The sequence below is a fragment of the Ursus americanus genome, chromosome 15 (assembly GCF_024610735.1).
Source record: "Ursus americanus isolate L20-20 chromosome 15, mUrsAme1.1.p, whole genome shotgun sequence".
Taxonomy (NCBI): Eukaryota; Metazoa; Chordata; class Mammalia; order Carnivora; family Ursidae; genus Ursus; species Ursus americanus.
In genome coordinates this window covers 3,388,231-3,409,228 of record NC_142141.1, presented here as the reverse complement: position 1 = coordinate 3,409,228, position 20,998 = coordinate 3,388,231, and the positions used below count along the sequence as shown (strand labels likewise).

Genomic DNA, 20,998 nt, shown 5'->3' with positions numbered 1-20,998 from the left:
GTCCCCACTGGCCTGGCAGGCTGCCCTGCGCTCACCAGGAGCCGCCCCTGCACCCACACTGTCCCCGTGGAGACCCGCGTGGCCTTGCAATGCTCATTTCTTCTCCCCGTCTGGCCACCTGGGGTGCCTTGCCTCCCAGAAAAGGCAGGACTCCCGTGTGCAGGGTTTCTGAGAGAAGAGCAGAGAATGGCCATGGGGAAGGGAGTGACACTTGCTTGGGCGCCACCTCACTTCTGGTACCATCTCTTTGTGTCCCATCTCGTCTTCCCAGCACTGCACGCTGCAGTATCGTGCCCATGTACAGATGGAAAACCGAGCCTCGGAGAGGTTTCTGGCTCCTCTCCACTGCACAGTGGTGGCTTCCTGCATGAGCCAGATGTTTCCTCAAGGGTGGGGCAGGCAGCCCCGGCATCCCGAGGTGGACTTGGGTGGTCAGCGGCACAGATGTCAGCACGCAGCCCATCCTACGGAGAGAGGATTCCCTTTTCAGTGTCCAAGGGAACAGTCCCTCCCTGTGTCCAAGGGAAAGTATCCGTTTGGTGCCAGTCCGTCTTCAACACCTGTCCAGGCGGGCCGGTCGGCCTTTCTGACAAGGAGAGAGGCTGGTTCTTCGGCAGCACTAGCCATGGGGGATGTAACATCAGTTAATCGCCACATTAATTTTCAGGGTGACCTATTTGAAGGAAAGTGATCTTGCTGGTTATTGCAATGATAAAACAATTCCGTTTGCAATAAATCCAACCACTTTAAAGAAAAATATTAAGTGAAAAAACAGGACTGGTATTTTGTGGGTTTGGCAAGAATCCTGGAGGTGGCGCATGAGCGAATGAGGGTTAAGAAATAGAGGAAGTGGGGGCACCTGGGTGGCTCAGTCGGTTGAGCTTCTGCCTTCGGCTCAGGTCATGATCCCAGGGTCCTGGGATTGAACCCGCATCAGGCTCCTCGCTGGTGGGGAACCTGCTTCTCCTCCCCCCACCCCCCCGCTCGTGCTCTCCACTATCTCTGCCTCTCTCTCTCAAATAAATATATAAATAAAATCTTAAAAGAAAAGAAAAGAAAAGAAAAGAAAAGAAAAGAAAAGAAAAGAAAAGAAAAGAAAAGAAAAGAAAAAACACAGGAGGTGTGGGATGGGGGTAAGTTGTCGGGAATGGGAACCGGAGATGGCTCTTCCTGACTTTGACCAGCTGTGTGGCCTTGCCTCGGCGGTTGGCCTCTCTGTGCCGCATTTGCAAAACAGCATAGTAGTTAGTGACTGCCCGACTGCTCTGCAGCGCTCTCCTGCGGGACCCGAAATGAGGCCATGGGCCTGTGGGGGGGCCATGGAAAGTGGGAGAGGACAGAGAGGATTATGTAAGATAGCCAGTGTGTATGCATGCTCCCAACAAATGTCATTTGCTGCCGCCATCGTTAAAGCCGGCGGCCGCAGGAGCAAGCTGCACCTTGTCGGAAGGGCAGCACCTGGAGTGAGCCTGGGGGAAAGCAGCACAGAGACGGATGGAGATCCCGTGTTGGCAGGGGCAGCTCCGGTGCCCAGCTCTCGTGGCGGCGGTGGCCGGAGGTAGGGGGAGGTGATACGGCGATGGAGATGACGGTGGCGAGGGTGCTGATGGCAGCGGTGACAGGCAGGGCGGTGGTGGCCCTGATGATGGTGAGGAGTCCAGTTGGAGGGCCCGAGGGCTGTTTGATCATAAAGAAGCAGAAACTCAGGAGAACAAGGAGCTCTGTCGAGCTGCCTGGAAAAGGGGACTTTGTTCTATGGGGCTTCAGAGCTCTAAGGAACCTACAAAAATGTCTGCAAACTCATACAGGCGCACACACACACACACACACACACCCCAGATCTAAAATACAAAAAGAAAACCACAAAATTGCAAGTAATAAATGTTTAATTGCCCATCTACAATTGTGCCACTATGACAGCTGGTCAGTGGCAGCTCATTATACCAAATAGCTAAGTACACATTCTCTTTTCTTTTCTTTGGAATATGCATTTATTATAAGGCATTTATTATGCAATGGTGTATGCCCCCAAAACAAAGAGTGTGTAGGGCTCTATAATGTCTTTAAATGGCTATGACTGGTTGGCAAATAATTTCTGAGATAGTAAGTCCCCCATCATTGGAGGTATGCAAGGCAATTGGGGCTGACTACCTTTCCGGGATGCTGTAGAAGGGCTTCTTGACCACGGGGTGACCACTGAATGTTGTTTCCACCCAGAACACTCCTATGTTGTTATTTTGGGAGTTCATGATTCCATCCTTTCCACCCCCTCTACACATGCATGCATAAAGTTGTTGGAAGAAACCTTTGAGATATTCTAAGCCCATCTCCTCACTTGTCTGCTGAGGAAACTGAGGGTACGGAAATTGTTGGAGGTAACACAGTCAGTCAGAGTCATACCGGGGACTCAAACTCAGGGTCCAAATTCCCAACCCTGTGCCCTCTCCACACCATCCCTGCCCCCCCTGGATGGCAGAGGTCTGGGCCCCCCTGCAAACATTGGCAATTCAGGTCTCACCCCTCAGAAGATCCAAGGCAGAATTTTCATTTGGTCCAGTCCAACTCCGGCCCTGAAAAGCCCTTTCCCCGGCCTTGCCCACACTTGCCAAGCCACTGCTGGCCGTGGACTTTGGCCAAGTCACAATAACACCATAAACCTCAATTTCCTTATCTAGAAGATGGAGGTGAATAATGGAATCCACATGATGGGTTATTGCAGAGATTAAATGGGATAAAGCATACGAGGTACTTAGAACATCGCTTGGCACCTTCAAAGTGCCCAGTAAATGGGATATTTTATTGTTACGATGGTTGTTTTCAACATGCATTTAGTCAATCCAGTAAGTATTAACTGAGCCCTCATTAAGTGCATGTCAGGGAACAAGACACAGTGGATCCTGGCCCTCATGGCACCCACGTTCCAGTGGGGAGAGAGAAATAGTGTAGTGAACAAGTATAGGTAAGTAAGAAAAAGGCCAGGAAAAAAATGTGCTCTGTGGAAAGCCGAATGGAGGGATATGATAGAGGTGAAGAGAGCTGCTTTGGGGGGTCAGGGATGGCCCCTCTGTGGAACTGACATTTGTGCCAAGATTGGAACGTGCGGGTGAACAGCACGCCACGAGCAGGAGTGAGGGGCATGCCTTCGGCACTGGAGCGAGGTCAGCCTGGCCAGGTGTCCACTGAGGCCTCAGGCATGATGTAGACCAGAGAGGCAGGGCGCAGAGCCCACGAGGCCTTGGGAGCCCAGGGGAGGTGTCATGGTACAGCGCTGGCAAGAGAGAAGGGAGGCCAGTCGAGAGCGGTCACAAAAGTCCAGGCAAGAGATGATGCTGGCTTGAACTGGCCCTGGGATGGCGGCAGAGGCCAAGGAAAGCAGCCACATTCTGGACACACGCATTTCAGAGTCCCCGGGCTTGCTGGCAGGTTGGACATCCAGGGTGTTGTCTCGGTATTTAGCTGAGCACCTAGGTGGATGAGAGGGAGGCAGGGGGTGGAAAAGAGAATCAGGGGTCTCCCCCAGCCCCACACTTGCCAATTTTACACGCACTCTGTGCCTACGACATCCAGGATAGGCAAATCCAAAGAGCCAGAAGGCAGGTTGGCCGTTGGGAGGGACAAGAGGCGACGGCGACTGACTGCCTGAGGAGCGTGGAGTCTCCTCTCGGGGAGACGGACCTGCTTTGGAACCACGACGTTGTGAATAGACCAGATGCTGCTGAATTACACACTTTGAAATGTTAATTCTCTGTTATGTGATCCTCGCCTTAATTGAAACAAGAAAGGAAGGAGAGATAAAGACTGTCTCAGACAAACACTAACTAAGGGAATTTGTTGTCACCAGCTGTCCTTCAGGTCCCCACATCAACCGTTAGCAGGGGCCAGGCAAACAGCGTGGGGTCTCTCACTGATAAGGAAACACGTCAACGAGAGCAGGTCGCACAAACAGTCAGGGATGAGCTGGACCAGATGCGTGTCTTGGACACTCAGAGGCTACGGCCCCAGGCCTGCTTCCGTGCCCTGCCTGTGTCTTTACAGCTGTGTGCCCTACAAGTGACCTTAACCTCTCAACCTGACTTTCACCATCTGTCAAGCACAGATAATAATAATCTTGGCCTCACAGAGATGGTCAGCTATCTGTAGGTTACCAGCAGATGGAAGTGACCACTGCCCCGGCTTGTGGTCCCGGGTGCGGACCTCAGTGTCCCCCTCAGTGCGATGCCAAGGTGATAGCATTCATCGTAATAGAATGTCCACTTTGATCCCACTGCCCCACTCTGGGCTAAGGAGTCAGTGGGACCCTCCCCAACCTGTGCCAAGTGGCCCCAAATTCCAGAACCTTCGGATCTGTTCACCTCTCAGCCCGTACAGAGGGGCCCCACCAAGGGGGCTGCAATGCTGGAACAAGACGCACTTGAGGACAGAAGGAAACACAATCCCTGGCTTTGGGCCCCTGGAGGAAATGGAAGAGGAGACCAAAGCTCAGATGACTGGAATCCAGGACCTTTCTCTCTAAAGAACAGCCTCGACCTTCAGCCTTTTCCTGCCCACAGGGCTTTGACCAAAGGTCTAGCCCACTGCCGGGAAGGTGTTAGAAGTCTACAACCACAAAGATGAGAGACTAACATTAGTGCTATTGCAAAGAAGGAATCACACCACCTCTTCGAAAAGCCCAAACGGTCATTTCTTTCTCTACAGGGAAAGTAAATAGGCAGTGGCCCGCTACAGGGGCTCCGGAGTCCGGCACACGTGGGTTCAAAGCCTGACTTTTCCACTTACCGGCGTTGAGACTTTGGGCAAGTTCCTGAGCTTGTCTGAGCCTTGGTTCCTGCATTCGTAAAGTGCAGAAGCAGTTTCTTGCCTCAAGATGTGGTGGTAAAGCGTAAAAGAGATGATGTTTATGGAGAGAGCCTGAGGTCTGCTGAAGTAAGAGTCTAGACATGCTGACGAGTAACGTGGTCCTCACTGATGGTTGGCTGACTGGATAATCTTGGACCTGGTGGTTAAAGTTTCAGTGGCTTTCCATTGCCTTCAAAACTAAGTCTAAACTCTTTTTTTTTTAATTTTATGTAAATTCAATTTAGTTAACCTATACTGCATTATTAGTTTCAGGGGTAGAATTCGTTGATTCATCAGTTGCATAGAACACCCAGGGCTCGTTCCATCACGTGCTCTCCTTAATGCCCGTCCCCCAGTTAGTTACCCCACCCCCCCACCTCCCCTCCAGCAACCCTCCCTTTGTTCCCTATGGTTTGCCTCCCTTTCTGTTTCCGTCTTATTTTATCTTTCCCTCCCTTCCCCTATGTTCCACGGTTTTGTTTCTTAAATTCCACACACGAGTGAAATCATATGGTATTTGTCTTTCTCTGACTGCTAAGTCCAAACCCTTTAGCTCCATCCCCAGCTCCAGCTTCCCCTGGAGAATCAGCCAGAGAGATTGGCGGAGGCCAGATCCTACAGGGTGTGGCAGGCACGGTCACCTTATGCGAACAGCAGGGAAGCGTTGGAGGGGCATGGCACGAGCAGGCTGACTCCCAACCCTGTGCACTGATTGTGCGGAGAGGATGGTCCCTGAGAAAACGAGTTCAGAGTGGAGGATTAATTATAAGGGGGCTCCTGGACTAAGCAGACTGAGCTCCAGCCCTGACCTGGAGCCCTGACCAACCACACAGCTGGTCCTGCTCTCCGCGTGATCGGATCACCCAGCTTCCATCCCTCTCTGTGGTGTTCCCTCTGCCAGGCATGCTCTGCCCCTTCCGTTCTCCACCTGCCCAACTGTGTGGCTGTAGGTTTTGAATTGGTGACACATTCCCAAGGGAAAAAGACTCAAAAGGACCCAAAGGGCATAGAGTAAAAGAAGTCTCATGGGACACCTGAGCTGGCTGAGTTGGTTGAGTGTCCGACTCTTGGTTTCAGCTCAGGTTCTGAGATCAGGCCGCACGTTGGGCTCTGCGCTCAGCGTGGAGCCTGCATGAGATTCTCTCTCCCTCTCCTGCTCGTGTTCGCGTCTCTCTCTCTCTCTCTTTTTCTCTCTAAAATAAATAAATCTTAAGGAAAAAAAGTCTTTCTCCCACCCTTGGCTCAACCCCCAGGTCCGCAGAGGAAACAGCCCCCTTCTGGCAAGTCCCAGTACCCTTTCCGAGGCAGCCCCAGGTGGATGCGTGGGCACACACACATTCCCCTTTTCCTAGCCTACTGGGCACATGTTCGGAGACCGTCCCACATGGGCCCAGACAACCTACTCAGTCTTTCTGATGGCTTTGTTGCTTTGTGTCCTCTGCCCTTTTACACCATTTCCAGCTTTTGCTAACACAGTCAGTGCTGTGGGGAGTCACAGGACAAGTTCCTAGAAACACAACTGCTGGGTCAGGAGTCTGAGTGTTCTTAGCATTAATGGGATTTTCCAGGCTCAGTAAAGCACACGTGCGCACACACACACAGCTGTCACCTGCCACCAGCCACAGAGCCCAACTTCATTTCTCCAAGTTCCCACAGCCCTGTCTTGTCTCCACCATGGCCCCTGCTACCCATCCCTTGGCTATGTCTGAACTGCGGGGGCTGGGACCTGCCATGGCCACTTGGTTTCCGTCCCCGGCCCCGGCCTCACAGCTCGCACCAGGCTCCCGGGTGATGGTAACGGGGAGCCCCAGAGCTCCGAGCACCTAACAGGCAGTCAGCATTTCTTAAGCGGAGCTGCCCCTCAGCTGGCATCTGTAAGTGGGAACAAAGGACTCCCGGGGAAGACCAAGGTCATTTCCATTCTGACAGACCACTGAGCCTCGGTCATGTTTGCTCAGCACCCCATGGGGGTAGGGCCAATCTGGAGCTTGCAAAGGCTTGTCTGCCTTCCTTAAGGAACGGAAGTTGCCCCACTGACAGAAGTCCTGCTTCTCGGGCCCCTCTGGGACTGCTGACAGGGACAGAGTTCCTGAGGGTCTGTTGCTGGGGTGGCTTTCTAATGCCCTCAACACCAGGTGCCTAGGACATTTGGAACGGCCAATTATAGGGAGGTTCTAAGAAATTATGGCTCATAAAGAGACCGAACTACCTTTCCAGAACCCAGTGACTTCTGTCTCATAACCTATGGTGATTCCTGGGGGTGGTCAGCAGGGCCCAGCTCAGGCCCACCCCCACTGCCACAGCCTGCCTCCTGGGAGAGACCGCAGGACAGCAGGGCAGGGGCCTCTTCCTGCCTCCAGTCACATCACCCTTCGCTTACGCTCCCCCTCTACCCCTGAGGCTTCCCATGGCTCTGCGGTTAAAATCCACCATCTCCCTCCTGGTGGAGCTTTTGTGCGGAGCTCTTCCAGTGTCTGGAACCTGCTTGTCCCCCATTTTCATTGAGTTTCCATCTGTTCTGGTGTCTCAACTCACATAGCCCTTCCCTGAGAAGCCTTCAGTAATCCCTGGACCAGCTCAGCCCGCCACCCCCCCGCCCCCGCCGCCATTAGATAATCTTTCGGCTCCCTATACTTTCCATTTATATATAAAACTCATAATACAACTGTAATTAAATGAGCAATTCTACAGTGAGTTACTTAATGTTTGTCTCCCCCACTGTACTAGAAATTTCTGGCTGTGTCTGTCATGCTCACTGCTGCTTTGCAAGAGCCCAGCACAGTGTCTGTACCTGGAAGGCACTCAGTAAATATATGGAGTGCTCATGAATGCTATTTCCTGGCTGTATAGCTTAGACAATAGTACAGATAACATTTGGGGAGAACCTACCGTGTGCCAGGCCGTAAGGGTTTTACAGACCTTTACTCTGCATTTTCACATCCACCAAGCGAGGGAGGGCATATTATTTCCAAATTTTACAAATGAGGAAACTGAGGCTCAGGGAGGTGGCAGTAAAGTGCCCAGGCTGACAAAGCTATTAAATGGCAGCCCTGGAATTAGAACCCAGATCTGTCCAGAGTCCTTGCTTTCAGCCCCGGGGCTCCCCTTCACTTCTCTGGGTGCCGACGTTTGCAGAATAAGGATCAAATCACCTCCTTCACAGGATTGCCTACTGGATCACCCAGCAGGTACCTGGCATACAGGGGTCGTCTGATGAATCCCGTTTTCTTATCCTAGTGTCAAGTATTGCTTGGAAAACCAGACTCATCTGTCAGGCCAGGTGAGCGCCCCAATCAGACAAGCCTTAACTGACCCCCCAGATTGCTGGCTGCTTGCACAATGCCAGCTCCCTGTGCCTGGAGCCTAGCTACTTAAACCTTGAAAGGGGAACTTCATTTCACTTCCCAGTGAAAAGGGGAAAGAAAATGCTGGACTCAGTTTGATAAAACCTGAAAGGGAGGAGATCGGAGCCCCTAGACTCGTGGCTTTTCTAGAAAGCCTCAGCCCTCTAGTTAGCAAACAATCTACCACCAGTGGCATTTCTTCTGGGATTTTGTGTGTAAGGAATAGTGAGAGGGAAGTTGAGGCACGAGGCAGGCCTGGGTTTGGTCTGGGCTACACCTATGCTGGTGGGGCGACCCTTGACCCTCCAAGCCCCCGTGCTCTTTGTGCTGCGTGGGAGGAATGAGGGAAATAATATTCTGGACCCCAGCCACCACAGCTCAGTTCCTGGGGACACGCATTCTGATAAGAATCACCAAGGACCCCCCGGGAGGAGAGTTTTCCTGGGGCACCGAAAACCCAGGATTCTACCCGGTGCACCCCAGAAAGCTGGAGCCAGTACCAGAGGGGGTACAAGGGGGAGGTAGAAGTGAGAGGACGGAGCCAGTACCCCCGGAAGCCTTCCTAGCTGGGATAACAGAGGAGGCCAGGTCTTACAGGAAGAATGAAGGCTTTGCCAGGCAATAGAAGGGAGGAGGGGCATTCCAGACAGGCGGAACAGCATATGCAAAGGCACAGAGTCAGAATGGGCCTGGCGCTTTCAAAACCAGAGGAATGAAATGTCCGCAGTGCCGTGTTTCTCCAAGTGTTAGCCTAGGACACGAAAGTGCACATGGCAGGCAGGAGCTGAGATGAAAGAAAGAAGACAGAACCGGGTCACGAAGAACCTTGAATGCCACATCAAGGATCTAAACTTAGAGACCAACCAAAGCTAGTAATGGAAAGCGGATCAGACCTCCCCTGCACAGAGCCCAGCACGGCGGGTCTAAAACACATCCGAGAGTGCAGTGAGTGCCCTGCTCACGCTGCGCTGGGGAAGCTCTTGAGGGCTAATTGGCCAGCATGGCCTCGAGGAGGCACACGGTGGGGCAGACTCTGAGCCGGCCCCTGCTCTTTGTTATGGCTGCATCTGCCAGGTGAAACCGCAGGTAAAGGTCAGAAGCCTCCCCAGGAGGCCGCGGGGAGTACGGCAACCGTGAGCCAGTTCTCCAGAAGGTGCCTTTTGCAAGGGTATTAAGACAAAGATGAGAAGAGAAGCAGTGGGACGCGTGCAGCTGTGGATCCGCGGTCAGCCTGCAAGAGGGGCAGGAAGTGGCTGAAGCCTGTTTTAATGAATTTCATGTGATTTTCACACACACACACAGAACGGAGGTGAACAGACAATTATCTAATCTTCAGGGACAGTTGGATAAGATCTATTGTATATTGTGTTGCTTTTTCAACTTTTTGTGTGTGAAAATTTTCACCGTAAAATGCTGGGGGAAATAGGCCCATTTTCATATATCCATTCAGATTCTAACCAGACTCACTGAATCCCAAAGTGAGTACCCATATATTTCCAAGATGGGGAAACCACACACACACACACACACACACACACACACACGCTCACTCACACTCCATGTACCCTTTCTCCTGTTATATAGACAACAGAAAATGTTGGCTGGATGGGTGGATGGATGGATGAATGGATGGGTGGATGGATAGATGGGGTGGAGAGAGGTGGGCAAGATCCAGGCCCTGCAGGGAGGGCAAGCACAGAGCCATATTAACACTGCAAGGCAGCAGGTGCCGAAGTACAGGGGAGAATGCTTCTGCCTCCAGGCATTCAGTAAGGCTCCAGGGAGATGGAGGTATTTGAGCAGGGCCTTGAAAGGACAGTAGTCAAAGTGAACACAGGGAAGAGCGGGGCTGCGGGTCAGGGAGACAGCAAAGGCGGGAGTGAGGAGGTGTGATACGTTTGGGGGGAAAGGCTGGGTTAACTGAATGGTGAAGTTAAGGGACAAGTACAGGGGTGTTTGTTGAGATCCAGCTAGAAGGATGGGACGAAGTCTGATCCAAGCACAGCCATTAAGACAGGCTGAAGGGGTGTAAGCTGAGTTTGAATCCAGGCTCCGTGGCCATTTGGGACATCACTTGGCCTCTCTGAACCTCACTCTTTCAGACGTTAAATGGAGCAATGATTGCCCTCACTCGTGGGTTATTGTGAGGATGAAATGATGTTTCACATAATATGTGATCTCACCCTGCCCAGGAAGATTCTACAGTAAGGATGCTCCGTGATGTCTCAAACCAGCCCCCGCTGCTGGGCGCTCCGGTGGTTTCCGCCTTCCGCTGCTTGCAAACCTGCTGTCACAGACGCCCTTCATAGCCCACAGAGGCTGTACTGCCACAGCACAGGTCCTCATAAAGAAGCAGTGCGGTCTAAGTGACCCAGAGGGGTGTCCTTATACAACAAAGGAATTAGGGAAACAGCATTGCTCAGTAAGGTGGACAGCGTGTCTGCCTGCGTACACACAGAAGCCCAGAGCAAGCGGGAAGGCCCCCATCACACCGAACCGCCAGCAACAGTCACCTTCCAGGCATGAGGGCCTCCCGTGTGACAGTGCCAACAGTCGGCCTTTTCCGTCTCCCTCAGGATACCGGGTTTACTGCAGTAAGTATGGCATCGCCTTGGAAGTTTGAAAGGAAGATTCGAGAATGTGTTTCTATGTTATCTGTGATGATGAAAACAGTGACAGTGACCTCGTGGTTCCATGGCCTCTGGGGCGGTCCCTCTACCCACCACGTACAGGGTGTATGAAGTTTCATCTGAAAGTTCCTGCCTTCACGAAAGGTCACCGGAAACTCTGGGACCTGGGCTGTAAAATAGAAACACGACAGAAGTGATTCTTCCTTGAAACTCCATGAAAAAAGCGACCACCGCGGCTCTGTTCATCATTGTGCCCCCAGCACCTAGACCAGCATTTGCCACATTGTAAGTTCTGACAGAAACACTCGCTGAAAAGAACAGAGGGAAGGAAGAGAAGGAAAGAAGAAGGGAGGGGAGGATGAATTTCGAATTATGTGAGAGGCTGCTTCGTTCAAATTTGAAAACTCCAAACATTAACTAAAACATTGGTCCGGGGCCAAAATACCTACACCTGGCTGTTAAGAAACTCAGAAAAAATTGATATCAGAAATAGGGATTCTCAGAAAAGATAGCCTTGCTGCTGTCTCCTCCCCAGTTAATTAAATGTACCAGTGAGAGGCCTGCTGCTTGCGCTATTTATGTCATGAAAAGATCTTCTAAAAATAATACCCAGCGGCCCAGCTCGCAAAGCCCGGTGGCTGAACCAGCTGGAGTGGCAGAAGGTGACCAGGAGCCGTGACCCCGGCACTGACACAGTGGTTACGATTAAATGATGATTCTCATATTCAGGTTGCAAAACCGCTCCAGGCCAGAGCCTAGGAGAGGCTTAATTTATGTCACATGGCGATTAGTTTGCTTCTGAGAGGGATTCCACCGTCATCCTGATGTCTGCAGGCTCCCAGATCCCAGTAGAGTGCCTGCTAGCTGCTCTCCGGAAAACCAGGATCGGCTTGCGTGAAAGGGAATCGGCAGGTTCTTTGCTTGTTTTTCATCGACTGGAATCATAGTGTATCACCAGTAGGAGGGGGTCTCTGGGATTTAACCAAGAAGCATTGTGTGTGGAGCCTTTCTGTTGAAGTGAGGTTTGCCCTGGGACAGGTGGAAGGAAGGTAGGAAGGACAGGAGGGAAGGAGGAGCTGGAAACCACCAAAATACTCGTGATAAAGGCATAATAGGATCAACTGTGGCCAGCCACCCTACGGGCTGCCAGGCAGCCATTGGAGAGATGGAGTGAATTCGGTGCTGGCTGAGCCGACCACATGTGCTGCTAAGTAAGAAAAGGAAGACTGAGAGCGATGTTTGGAGCAGGTGTGGGCAGGGCTGCCGCTGGCAAACCATGACAGCAGACTATATCTGGCCCTCTGCCTGGTTCTGTGCAGCCTGTGAGCTAAGAATGGCTTTTACATTTTTAAAGAGTTTGGAAATAGTTTTAAAGAGTTGGAAAAAATCAAAAGCAGGATCCCATTTTGTGACACGTGGAAACTATGTGAAATTCAAATTTCAGTGTCCATAGTACAGTCTCATGGGAGCACAGACACACTCATTCATTCGCACGTTGTCCGTGTAGGTGCTTTCAGGCTACAGTGACAGAGTTGAGTCATTCCAGCAGAGACCTTGGGGGGATGCAAAGAAGAAAGTATTTACTACCTGGCTCTCTCCTGAGAAAGCTGGTCAGCTCCTGCTTTACAGTATGATGACATTTTGTAAAACCAACAGTGTCAGACACTGTTCTCGATGCCTGATCAGAGCAAATTCATTACATTTGCTTATTTATTCACTCATTTGATCATTTGTCCATCAGATGCTTAATGCCTACCTGTGGGAACAAGTAGACACAGCCCCTGTTCTTGGGGTGTTTAGAGTCTGTGTCTAGTTCTTTCTTTCTCCAGTATAATAGTCCTATCCCTCTAACCGTATCTCGCAGGGTGACACAGCGGTCCAGACCCTTGTATCCTGCCTCCTTCCTCCTCCCACTGCACATCCCGGTTGCCTCAGTCCCTCCTAAAGAGAGGTATCCGATTGGCTCTATGCCTCCTGGTGTCTCCCAGGGAGGTCAAGGTCCAGAAGGATTCCTCTCGAATCGGTCATGCTCTTGGTCTGATTTCAAAGTGTCCAACCCTTGACGCTTGCATTTTCAGCTCCTGTTCACCAGCGGCCCTAGGAGGCAGATGCAGCAGCCCTCGACCCCCGTCACATGGGTGGGAGCATCCGCCAGCTATGGAGAAGGATGTGGCCACACGTCCACATGATCCCTCCCACATAAAACCAAAGCCCCGTCCAGACACCTGCTCCAGGGCCTCAGTCTCCATGCAGAACCCGGAGAGTAGAGACCTGCTCCAATCCCTGGAGGAAGCTGGCTTTGCACGGGGTGAATCGAGGACGGGAATTTGAACCAGGAACTTTCTCCTTTTGCTCTTCTTCATTCCTACTCATGCCCAATACCTCCCAGGAGACTGCTTTATTTATTTCTAGAAAAACAGTACTTGGGCAGTCATTGTCACCTCCCCACATTTGGACATTTTCTCTTGGCTCCGTTGGGAGCTTAGAGCCCAGGGGTTTACATAATTGACACCCTGGGAGCTGGGCGAGAAGCGGCCAGGGGCCGCGGGCAGAGGACAGAGCCGTAGGGTCCCAGGATGGTACCAAACAGCACAGCCTCTTCCTTTTGTCTGGACTCGCCCCCGTGCAAGATCACCGTGAGTGTGGTCCTCACCGTCCTCATCCTCATCACCATCGCTGGCAATGTGGTGGTCTGCCTGGCCGTGGGCCTGACCCGGCGGCTCCGCAGTCTCACCAACTGCTTCATTGTGTCTTTGGCTATCACCGACCTGCTCCTTGGCCTCCTGGTGCTGCCCTTCTCGGCCTTCTACCAGCTCTCCTGCAAGTGGAGCTTCGGCAAGGTCTTCTGCAACATCTACACCAGCTTGGATGTGATGCTGTGCACGGCCTCCATCCTCAACCTCTTCATGATCAGCCTCGACCGCTACTGCGCCGTCACGGACCCCCTGCGCTACCCCGTGCTGGTCACCCCCGTCCGGGTCGCTGTCTCCCTTGTCTTAATTTGGGTCATCTCCATCACTCTGTCCTTCCTGTCCATCCATCTGGGGTGGAACAGCAGGAGTGAGAGCAGCAGTTCCAATCACACCATCCCCAAGTGCAAAGTGCAGGTCAACTTGGTGTACGGCTTGGTGGACGGGCTGGTCACCTTCTACCTGCCGCTGCTGGTCATGTGTGTCACCTACTACCGCATCTTCAAGATCGCCCGGGAGCAGGCCAAGAGGATCCATCACATCGGCTCCTGGAAGGCAGCTACCATTGGGGAGCACAAAGCCACAGTGACACTGGCTGCCGTGATGGGGGCCTTCATCATCTGCTGGTTCCCCTACTTTACCGTGTTTGTTTACCGGGGGCTGATAGGGGACGATGCCATCAACGAGGCCATCGAAGCCGTTGTTCTGTGGCTGGGCTATGCCAACTCGGCCCTGAACCCTATCCTGTACGCCACGCTGAACAGGGACTTCCGCACGGCCTACCAGCAGCTCTTCCGCTGCAGGCCTGCCAGCCACGGGGCCCAGGAGACCACGCAGAGGTCTGGCGGCTCTCAGCTGGCCAGGAATCAAAGCCGAGAAGCCATGCAGCAGGAAGAGAAGCCCCTGAAGCTCCAGGTGTGGAGTGGGACAGAGGTCACAGCCCTGCGGGGAGCAGCAGACAGGTAACTGCCAAGAATGTGTGTGTGTGTGTGTGTGTGTGTGTGTGTGTGTGTGTGTACGCGACAAGCACCTGGGGAGGGGGTCCCAGTCACGATGACCACGAAGGTGGCGGCTGTTCCCCAGGTGCTGGTCGAACATTCTGTGCTGGGAAGTCTTCCTGAGCACTTTGCAAACCTCATGTTGTTCCATCCTCCCAACGGCCTCCCGAGATAGAAGCTTTGACTTCCATTTTTAAAGGACCACATTAATTCTTGGAGAACGTGACCGGGGCCACACAGCTGGGACCTGGACAGAGATCCCTGCCTCCAGACCTTGTGGGCCCTTTATTCTAGCTGCATTGTCCTCATAGTCGGGAGTCCTAAGTTCCAGGCCCCACTCTGTCACTTGGTTAGTCATCTGAGGTGTTCTCCCTAGCTCTCCAGGATAGCCCTCAAATAGCCAGGCACTGATGCCGCCGCCTGGGGGGCACCCGCAAACCCAGCTCGGTCCACATTCGTTGAGCACTTATGATGCACCCATTCTTATGCTAAGGGTGCTCTGGTGAGAAGAGAAAGAGGGCTGGCCAAATTGGGAAGGCAGAGCCTTGCAGGTCAGGCTAGGGGCTTGAACCTTGTACCGTTGGTCTTAGGGGAAAACGGAAGGATTAGAAGCAAGGGTGGGGGTAAGCCAGGCAGCTCTGTGCTTTGGAAAGAGCGCCCTGGTTCCCTGTAAGACATGGACCAGAAGGATGAGACGGGGCCATCGGTGAAGGGGGGTGTGCACTGGCCCATGAGAGAGGAGAAGGGAATCGAGCAAAATCTAGGAGGCTATTAAAAGAAATAGGCTTGGAGAGCATTGGATGTTTGGGGTACAGGAGATGCAAGAGAGAGAATGCCCCAGGATTCTACCCCCAAGAGGTATCCAGGCGGAAAAGATAAACAGATCGGAACGAGATGTAGATGAGTGCACTGACGGCAAAGCCAGTGCCGGGTATTCAGGGAAACCCCGCCAGAGACCTGAGCAGCGCTGAGGACGCTCACCTCAGCAGGGGGAGGACGCCGACCGGCCTGCGGGCACGCTAGCTGCAGAGAGGGCAGTGGTGGAACATCTGGCACGTGGAAGTGCTCACCAAACGTTGCTTTCCTCACTCTTCCCACAGACCATGCCTTTGCCTCCCAGAGTGCAGGTCTGTGTGACTGACCCACCCACCCATCCGTTCGTCCGTCTGTCCGTCTGTCGGTCCGTCCGTCCATCCAGCCATTCATTTGCAAACATTTATTGACTCCCACGGCAGGCTGGGAACTGTGCTGAGCCCCAGGGGTGCAGAAATGGCATTTGGGGCATTTGCTCTGATGCCCAGGCATGGAAAGTGCACTGCATAGCCCCGCTCTCGGCTCTGTCTCAGTCTGTGGTGTGAGCAAGTCCCTGCCCCTGTCGGGCTTTTGTTCCCTCATCTCCTAGGGTGTGGGGTCCGTCCTCACGCAGCCTGCCCTGCTCACCTCCCAGGGTCGCCCGATGTCCCTGGGAGCCAATGGAGGTGAACGGGCTCTCCAGCCCCCATGGGACACTTGTCTCCTCTCAATAACTGAGCACCACGCTCAAGAAAAGCTTCGGCGGGTGCCGCAGCCCCACAGCCTCTGGGTTCTGGTGCCTGTGGAGCGTTGTGGGAGCAAAACTGCCCATGAGAGACCCCTGGGCCTCATGTCCCCTCTGGTCCTTGCAGCAGCCAGGTGTGGAGTGTCCTGCCATAGACTTGGGTCCCGGGCCCTCCACCCCTCCACTGCCAGCCTTCTGGAACAAGCCTCATTGCTCCTGCCTCCAGCCTCCTAACCTGGAGACTCTCCCTCTCAAATCCATCCTCCAAACCGCCCAGCAGTGTCTCTCCGAAATGGAGATCTGGAGCCTTCCACATCCGGCCCTGATGGGTAAGGCCCCCTCTGACCGTGTCTTTCCCCACTCCCTCCCTCATCCAGGACGCAGCCCAGAGCACAAAGCTGAGTTAGATCATGAAGCAAAGAACAAAGCACAGGGACTAGACCCTGTAGAAGGCCGGTGACATGATCCGGTCTAGTCATGAGTGCCACTTCCCGCGGCTCTTACCCGTGTGACCCCCCTGGTGAAGAGGTTGCCTTCACCCCTAATCCATGGGGAACTGTATTCAATAAGTACTTAGCAACAACAGCCGACAGTCCTCGGGCACCCACCAGGTGCCCATTGGACACGTTCGCCCTTGTTTCTATGTATAATCATTCTGTGGGCACCTTATCCCCGCCCTTGTGCTGGGTGCTAAGGGTGCAAAGGGAAATAAAACAAGCCCCCCAGCCCGGGTCTCACCACCTGTCATTGCTCATGGCGTAGTTGAAGAGTAGATGGGCAGCAGTTCAGAGCAGCACGTGCCGAGGATTGAAACCCAGTGTGCTGGGTGCCCAGAGGAGGCCGTGCGTGGCCCAGGGAGCCCAACCCGGGAGCAGACCTCCGAGCTGAGCCTTCCGGGCAGGCAGGAGAGACCTTATTCAGCCAGGGTGGTACTGGACCCTTTGGACTTGTGACCTCATTTCACTTTCCCCACAACCCTATGCTTGTGTAAGTTCCACTTCACAGATGGCAAAACTGAGGCTCAGAAAACGTAAGTTGACTGCCCCAGTGACACAAGCTAGTGAGTCCACCAAAGCCATGTTCTGAGCAACAGCAGAAATAGCAGCGCCCCGATTGGCTGTCCTCTGGGTGCTGGGCACACCGTGGACCATGAATTCCCACCTTTTCTTCCGATCTTCACAGCCACCCTGGGAGAGGGGCTAGGAGGCTGAGGCCAGCTGAGAGGCTGTGCCTGCCTGGGTCACACACAGTAGCCACAGAGCCAGGGCCTTCCGAGCACACGTTCTGTGTGGCCGTGGCCATGCTCTGTCCTCCAGGCCCTGGAAACAGTGGGCAGAGGGGGTTGGCAGAGGAATGTGGTGAACTTGTCGGAGGGCTTCACACCGCGGTGGGGGCTAGGGGGTGAAGGAGGCCACGACCAGCCGGAGGCTGATTTTCACACTGACACTGCCAGGGCATCAGGGCCTCATGTGGCCCTCCATGAGTTGGCTCCCAGCTTCCCTGATGACCGATAGCATGTCCTTTCCGCTCTCTGGGGACAAAAGTCAGCATTGGCCCCACCGAAGGCCCTTATCAAGGCTGAGCGGGTGGAGGCATTGCTCTGGAGTGGGGAATTCTGAGGGCCTTACTGGGCCTGCCCTTGGGGCAGGGCGGGGCCCAGTCAGGGGCGTGGTGGCGCCAGCCAAGGGGAGACTCCAGGAGAGGGTGGCCCTCGTCACCTCTGCAGCCACGTGCTCCCCCGCCCTGCCCAGTGACCTCCACCGCTCCTGCTGGTATCAGTCTGCGTTCGTTTCCTAGGGCCACTGTAACACTTGGTGGCTGAAAACAAGGCAGATGGGTTGTCTTCTGCTTCGGGAGGTCAGGAGTCTGAGATCAAGGTTGCTCTGGAGGTTTCAGAAGAGAATCCATTTCCGTGCCTCTTCCAGCTCCTGGGGGCTGCCAGCTCCCCTTGGCTCATGAGTCCTCTCTCACAACTTGTCCCTCTTGCTTCCTTTGTGACAACTCCTTCTGCAGCCAGATCTGCAGCCAGATCTCCTGCCGCTCTCTTAGGAGGGCTCTTGTGACTATATCTGGGACCACCAGGATAATCCAGGATCATCTCCCCATCCCACCTTCCTTAACTTCATCACATCTGCTAAGTACTTTTTTTTTTTTCTCTTTTTTTGCCACAGAAGGTAACATGCTCAGGTTCCAGCAATGAGGATGTGGACATCTCTGGGGACCGTGCCACAAGTCCCAGCTCCTCACCTGGCATTAGAAGCCCTACCCTCCTCCTGATCTGTCTCTTGCCAACATCCCCTGGCCCACACCCGCCCTCCACGCTCCTCTGTCACAGCCAAAGCAGCCCGCTCAGAGCCCAGGATCCCCAGGCACACAGCAAGCATTTGCTATATGGCCAGCCCTGCCTGGGGCATAGCAGTGAGTGGATCAGAGGCCATCCTCCCTGAGGGATGTTATTGTAGGGCAGTGGTTCTCAAAGTGTGGGCCCTCAGCCAGCTGCAGGCTTCCAGAAGCAAAGTGGCTGGCATTGAGCCACATAGCCTCAAACATGGCTAAGCGAGGATTCCAGCCCAAGCCTGTCTGACCCTAGAGCTTGGGGTCTTTCTACAGCAAAACACTGTCTGGATTTAAATTTAGCCCAGACTCCGTGCTAGTCCCATGGACACCAGATGAGGGAACTAAGATCACTGGGAAGCAGGTGACTTATCTGAGGCCCAACGCAAGCTCAGGAGGGGCCAGGGATAGACCCGGTACTTTGGACCCCTGCCCGGGGCTCTTGGGTCCTTTCTCCACGCACTGGCTTGCTCTGGGTAATCTCCCAGGGCAGGGAGATAATATTCATAGGCACCTGGAGTATCAGAGCCTCTCCTGGGCGTGGCACATCCTCATTCCTGCAGAGCGCCTGGAGGCTGCAGCCAGAGATCTGGAAAGGCCCTGGGAGAAGAGGTGCAAAGGGAGGCAAGGTGCCCCCACCCCTCCAGCCCGCTTTCCCCCCAGAGGTGCCATGGCAGCTGTCCCCCAACCCCTCCTATCTGCTCTCCTTCCCTCTGCAGCCAGGGAGCAGGTTTCCACACGGAAGTGGGACTAGAAACCCCCCTCCTGGAATAAAGTAGCAAGTTCTTATCCTGACCTCCCAGGCTTTGGACTCCACACCCCCTCGCCTCAGCCCAGACTGTCTTACTCCTCTTGATGCGTTCTCTGTGTTTCAGGTCTGCACCCCACGAGGGTGCGCTCCCCAAGGGCAGGCCCATGTCTGTGTTGTTCACTGCTGTATCCCTAATAGGATGGGCACAGTAATACTGTTGAAGGAACGAATGGGTGAATATCTAGTTTTACTTCCCCAAGAGCCAGAAGAGGTAAATAAAACTGCCTCTTCAGAGATCAGGAAACCAAAACTCAATGAGGGAAGTTCCAGGAACTAGCGGGAGCTCAGAAATCCCTGGTTCCCTTTTCTAATTCGGACGTCACAACAGGCTTCCCTCCAAATAGTGGTGTCAGGGCGGGCCTCACAGCAGAATCCCACCGCAGGCTCTGAATCAGTCCTGGAAGCGGGAAGAGGCCCCGAACAGGAACCCCGCCCCTCCCCCTGACTGTGTCACAAGCCAGCCCAGAGCGGAGAGGGGACTTGTGCCAAGGATGCAGAAAGGGAGCCTCCGAGTGGGGTGGGAGTCCACAGTGCCTGACAACCTGGCGCTGCCCCTTCCGTCTCCACAGCACATCACGGTTTGGCCAGAGTTTGGGGGCCCAGGGGCGTGCGAGGCTGACTTCACCTGCTGCTCCAAGCCCAGGCTCTGCCCATGAGGCTGCGGAGCCACAGGAGTGGAGGAGCCCCGTGAGCCATGCACACGCGCTTCCTAAGAAGGAGGGTTGCTCGGGCCTGAAGCTTCCCGTAGCTTACCCTGCTAAGAGCCAAAATTTGCTTACCTGTATCATCCCGGCTCTAAAGTCGTCTAACCTTTGGGCACACTGATTCTAGCATTTCTTAACAGCCTTTACGGTGTTCTTTGCAAGGGTGCCGGGAACAGCTCACCCCCAACGAAGGGCCCTGGACACCCCCCTGCATGCTGGAATCCCACTGGCCGCTTTGTCACCTCTACCCTCTGTGCCTGGCCATCACAGAAGAAGGCTGTTGGGGTGTTCTCCTGCTTCTGGGGTGGAACTAGAGAGCTCCAGTATGAGGCCTGCCCCACCACTGCATCGGGGTTGGTGTGGGTTTATGTCTGGGCTCTCTATTCTGGATCCATTGATCTATGTGTCTAATTTTATGCCAATGCCATATTGTTTCAATTACTACAGCTTAGTAGTATAGTTTGAAATCAGGGGGTGTCATATCTCCAGCCTTATTTTTCTTTCTCAAGATTGCTTTGGCTAGAGAAAGTCTTATGTGGCTCCATACAAATTTTAGGATTATTTGTTCTAGTTCTGTGAAAAAAACCATTGGAATTCTGATACAGATTGCATTGCGTTTCACTGTAGTATGGACATTTTAACTATTAATTCTACCAATCCATGAGCATGGAATATCTGTCCATGTATTTGTGTATTCTTCAATTTCTTTTGTCAGTGTTTTATAGTTTTCAGTGTACAGGTCTTTTCACCATCTTACTTAAATTTATTTCTGGGTATTTTATTCTTTTTTGATGCAGTTGTTTAAGAGATTTTTTAAGATTTTTTAGATTTTAATATTTTATTTATTTATTTATTTGAGAGAGAGAGAGCGTGCATGCAAGTAGGGGGAGGGGCAGAGGGAGAGGCAGAGAATACCAAGCAGAGGCCATGCTGAGCGCGAAGCCCAACTCAGGGCTGGATCTCACGACCCACGAGATCATGACCTGAGCTGAAACCAAGAGTCAGATGCTTAGCTGACTGAGCCACCCAGGTGCCCCTAAAGAGATTATTTTCTGAATTTTTCTTTCTGCTACTTCATTAGTACTGTATAGAAATGCAACAGATTTCTGTATGT

At 53.3% G+C, this 20,998-nt stretch overlaps 1 protein-coding gene across 1 annotated transcript in view; it reads left to right on the top strand.

The window, feature by feature from the left end:
- The window catches only part of HRH2 (histamine receptor H2), a 52,559-nt gene that overhangs the window by 8,459 nt on the left and 23,102 nt on the right, over positions 1 to 20,998 (top strand). The window contains exon 2 of the mRNA XM_045803496.2: positions 12,889 to 14,462. Within this exon, the coding sequence (XP_045659452.1) occupies positions 13,387 to 14,462 (1,076 nt within the window). The 5' untranslated portion in view covers positions 12,889 to 13,386. The remainder of the gene's footprint in view (positions 1 to 12,888; positions 14,463 to 20,998) is intronic.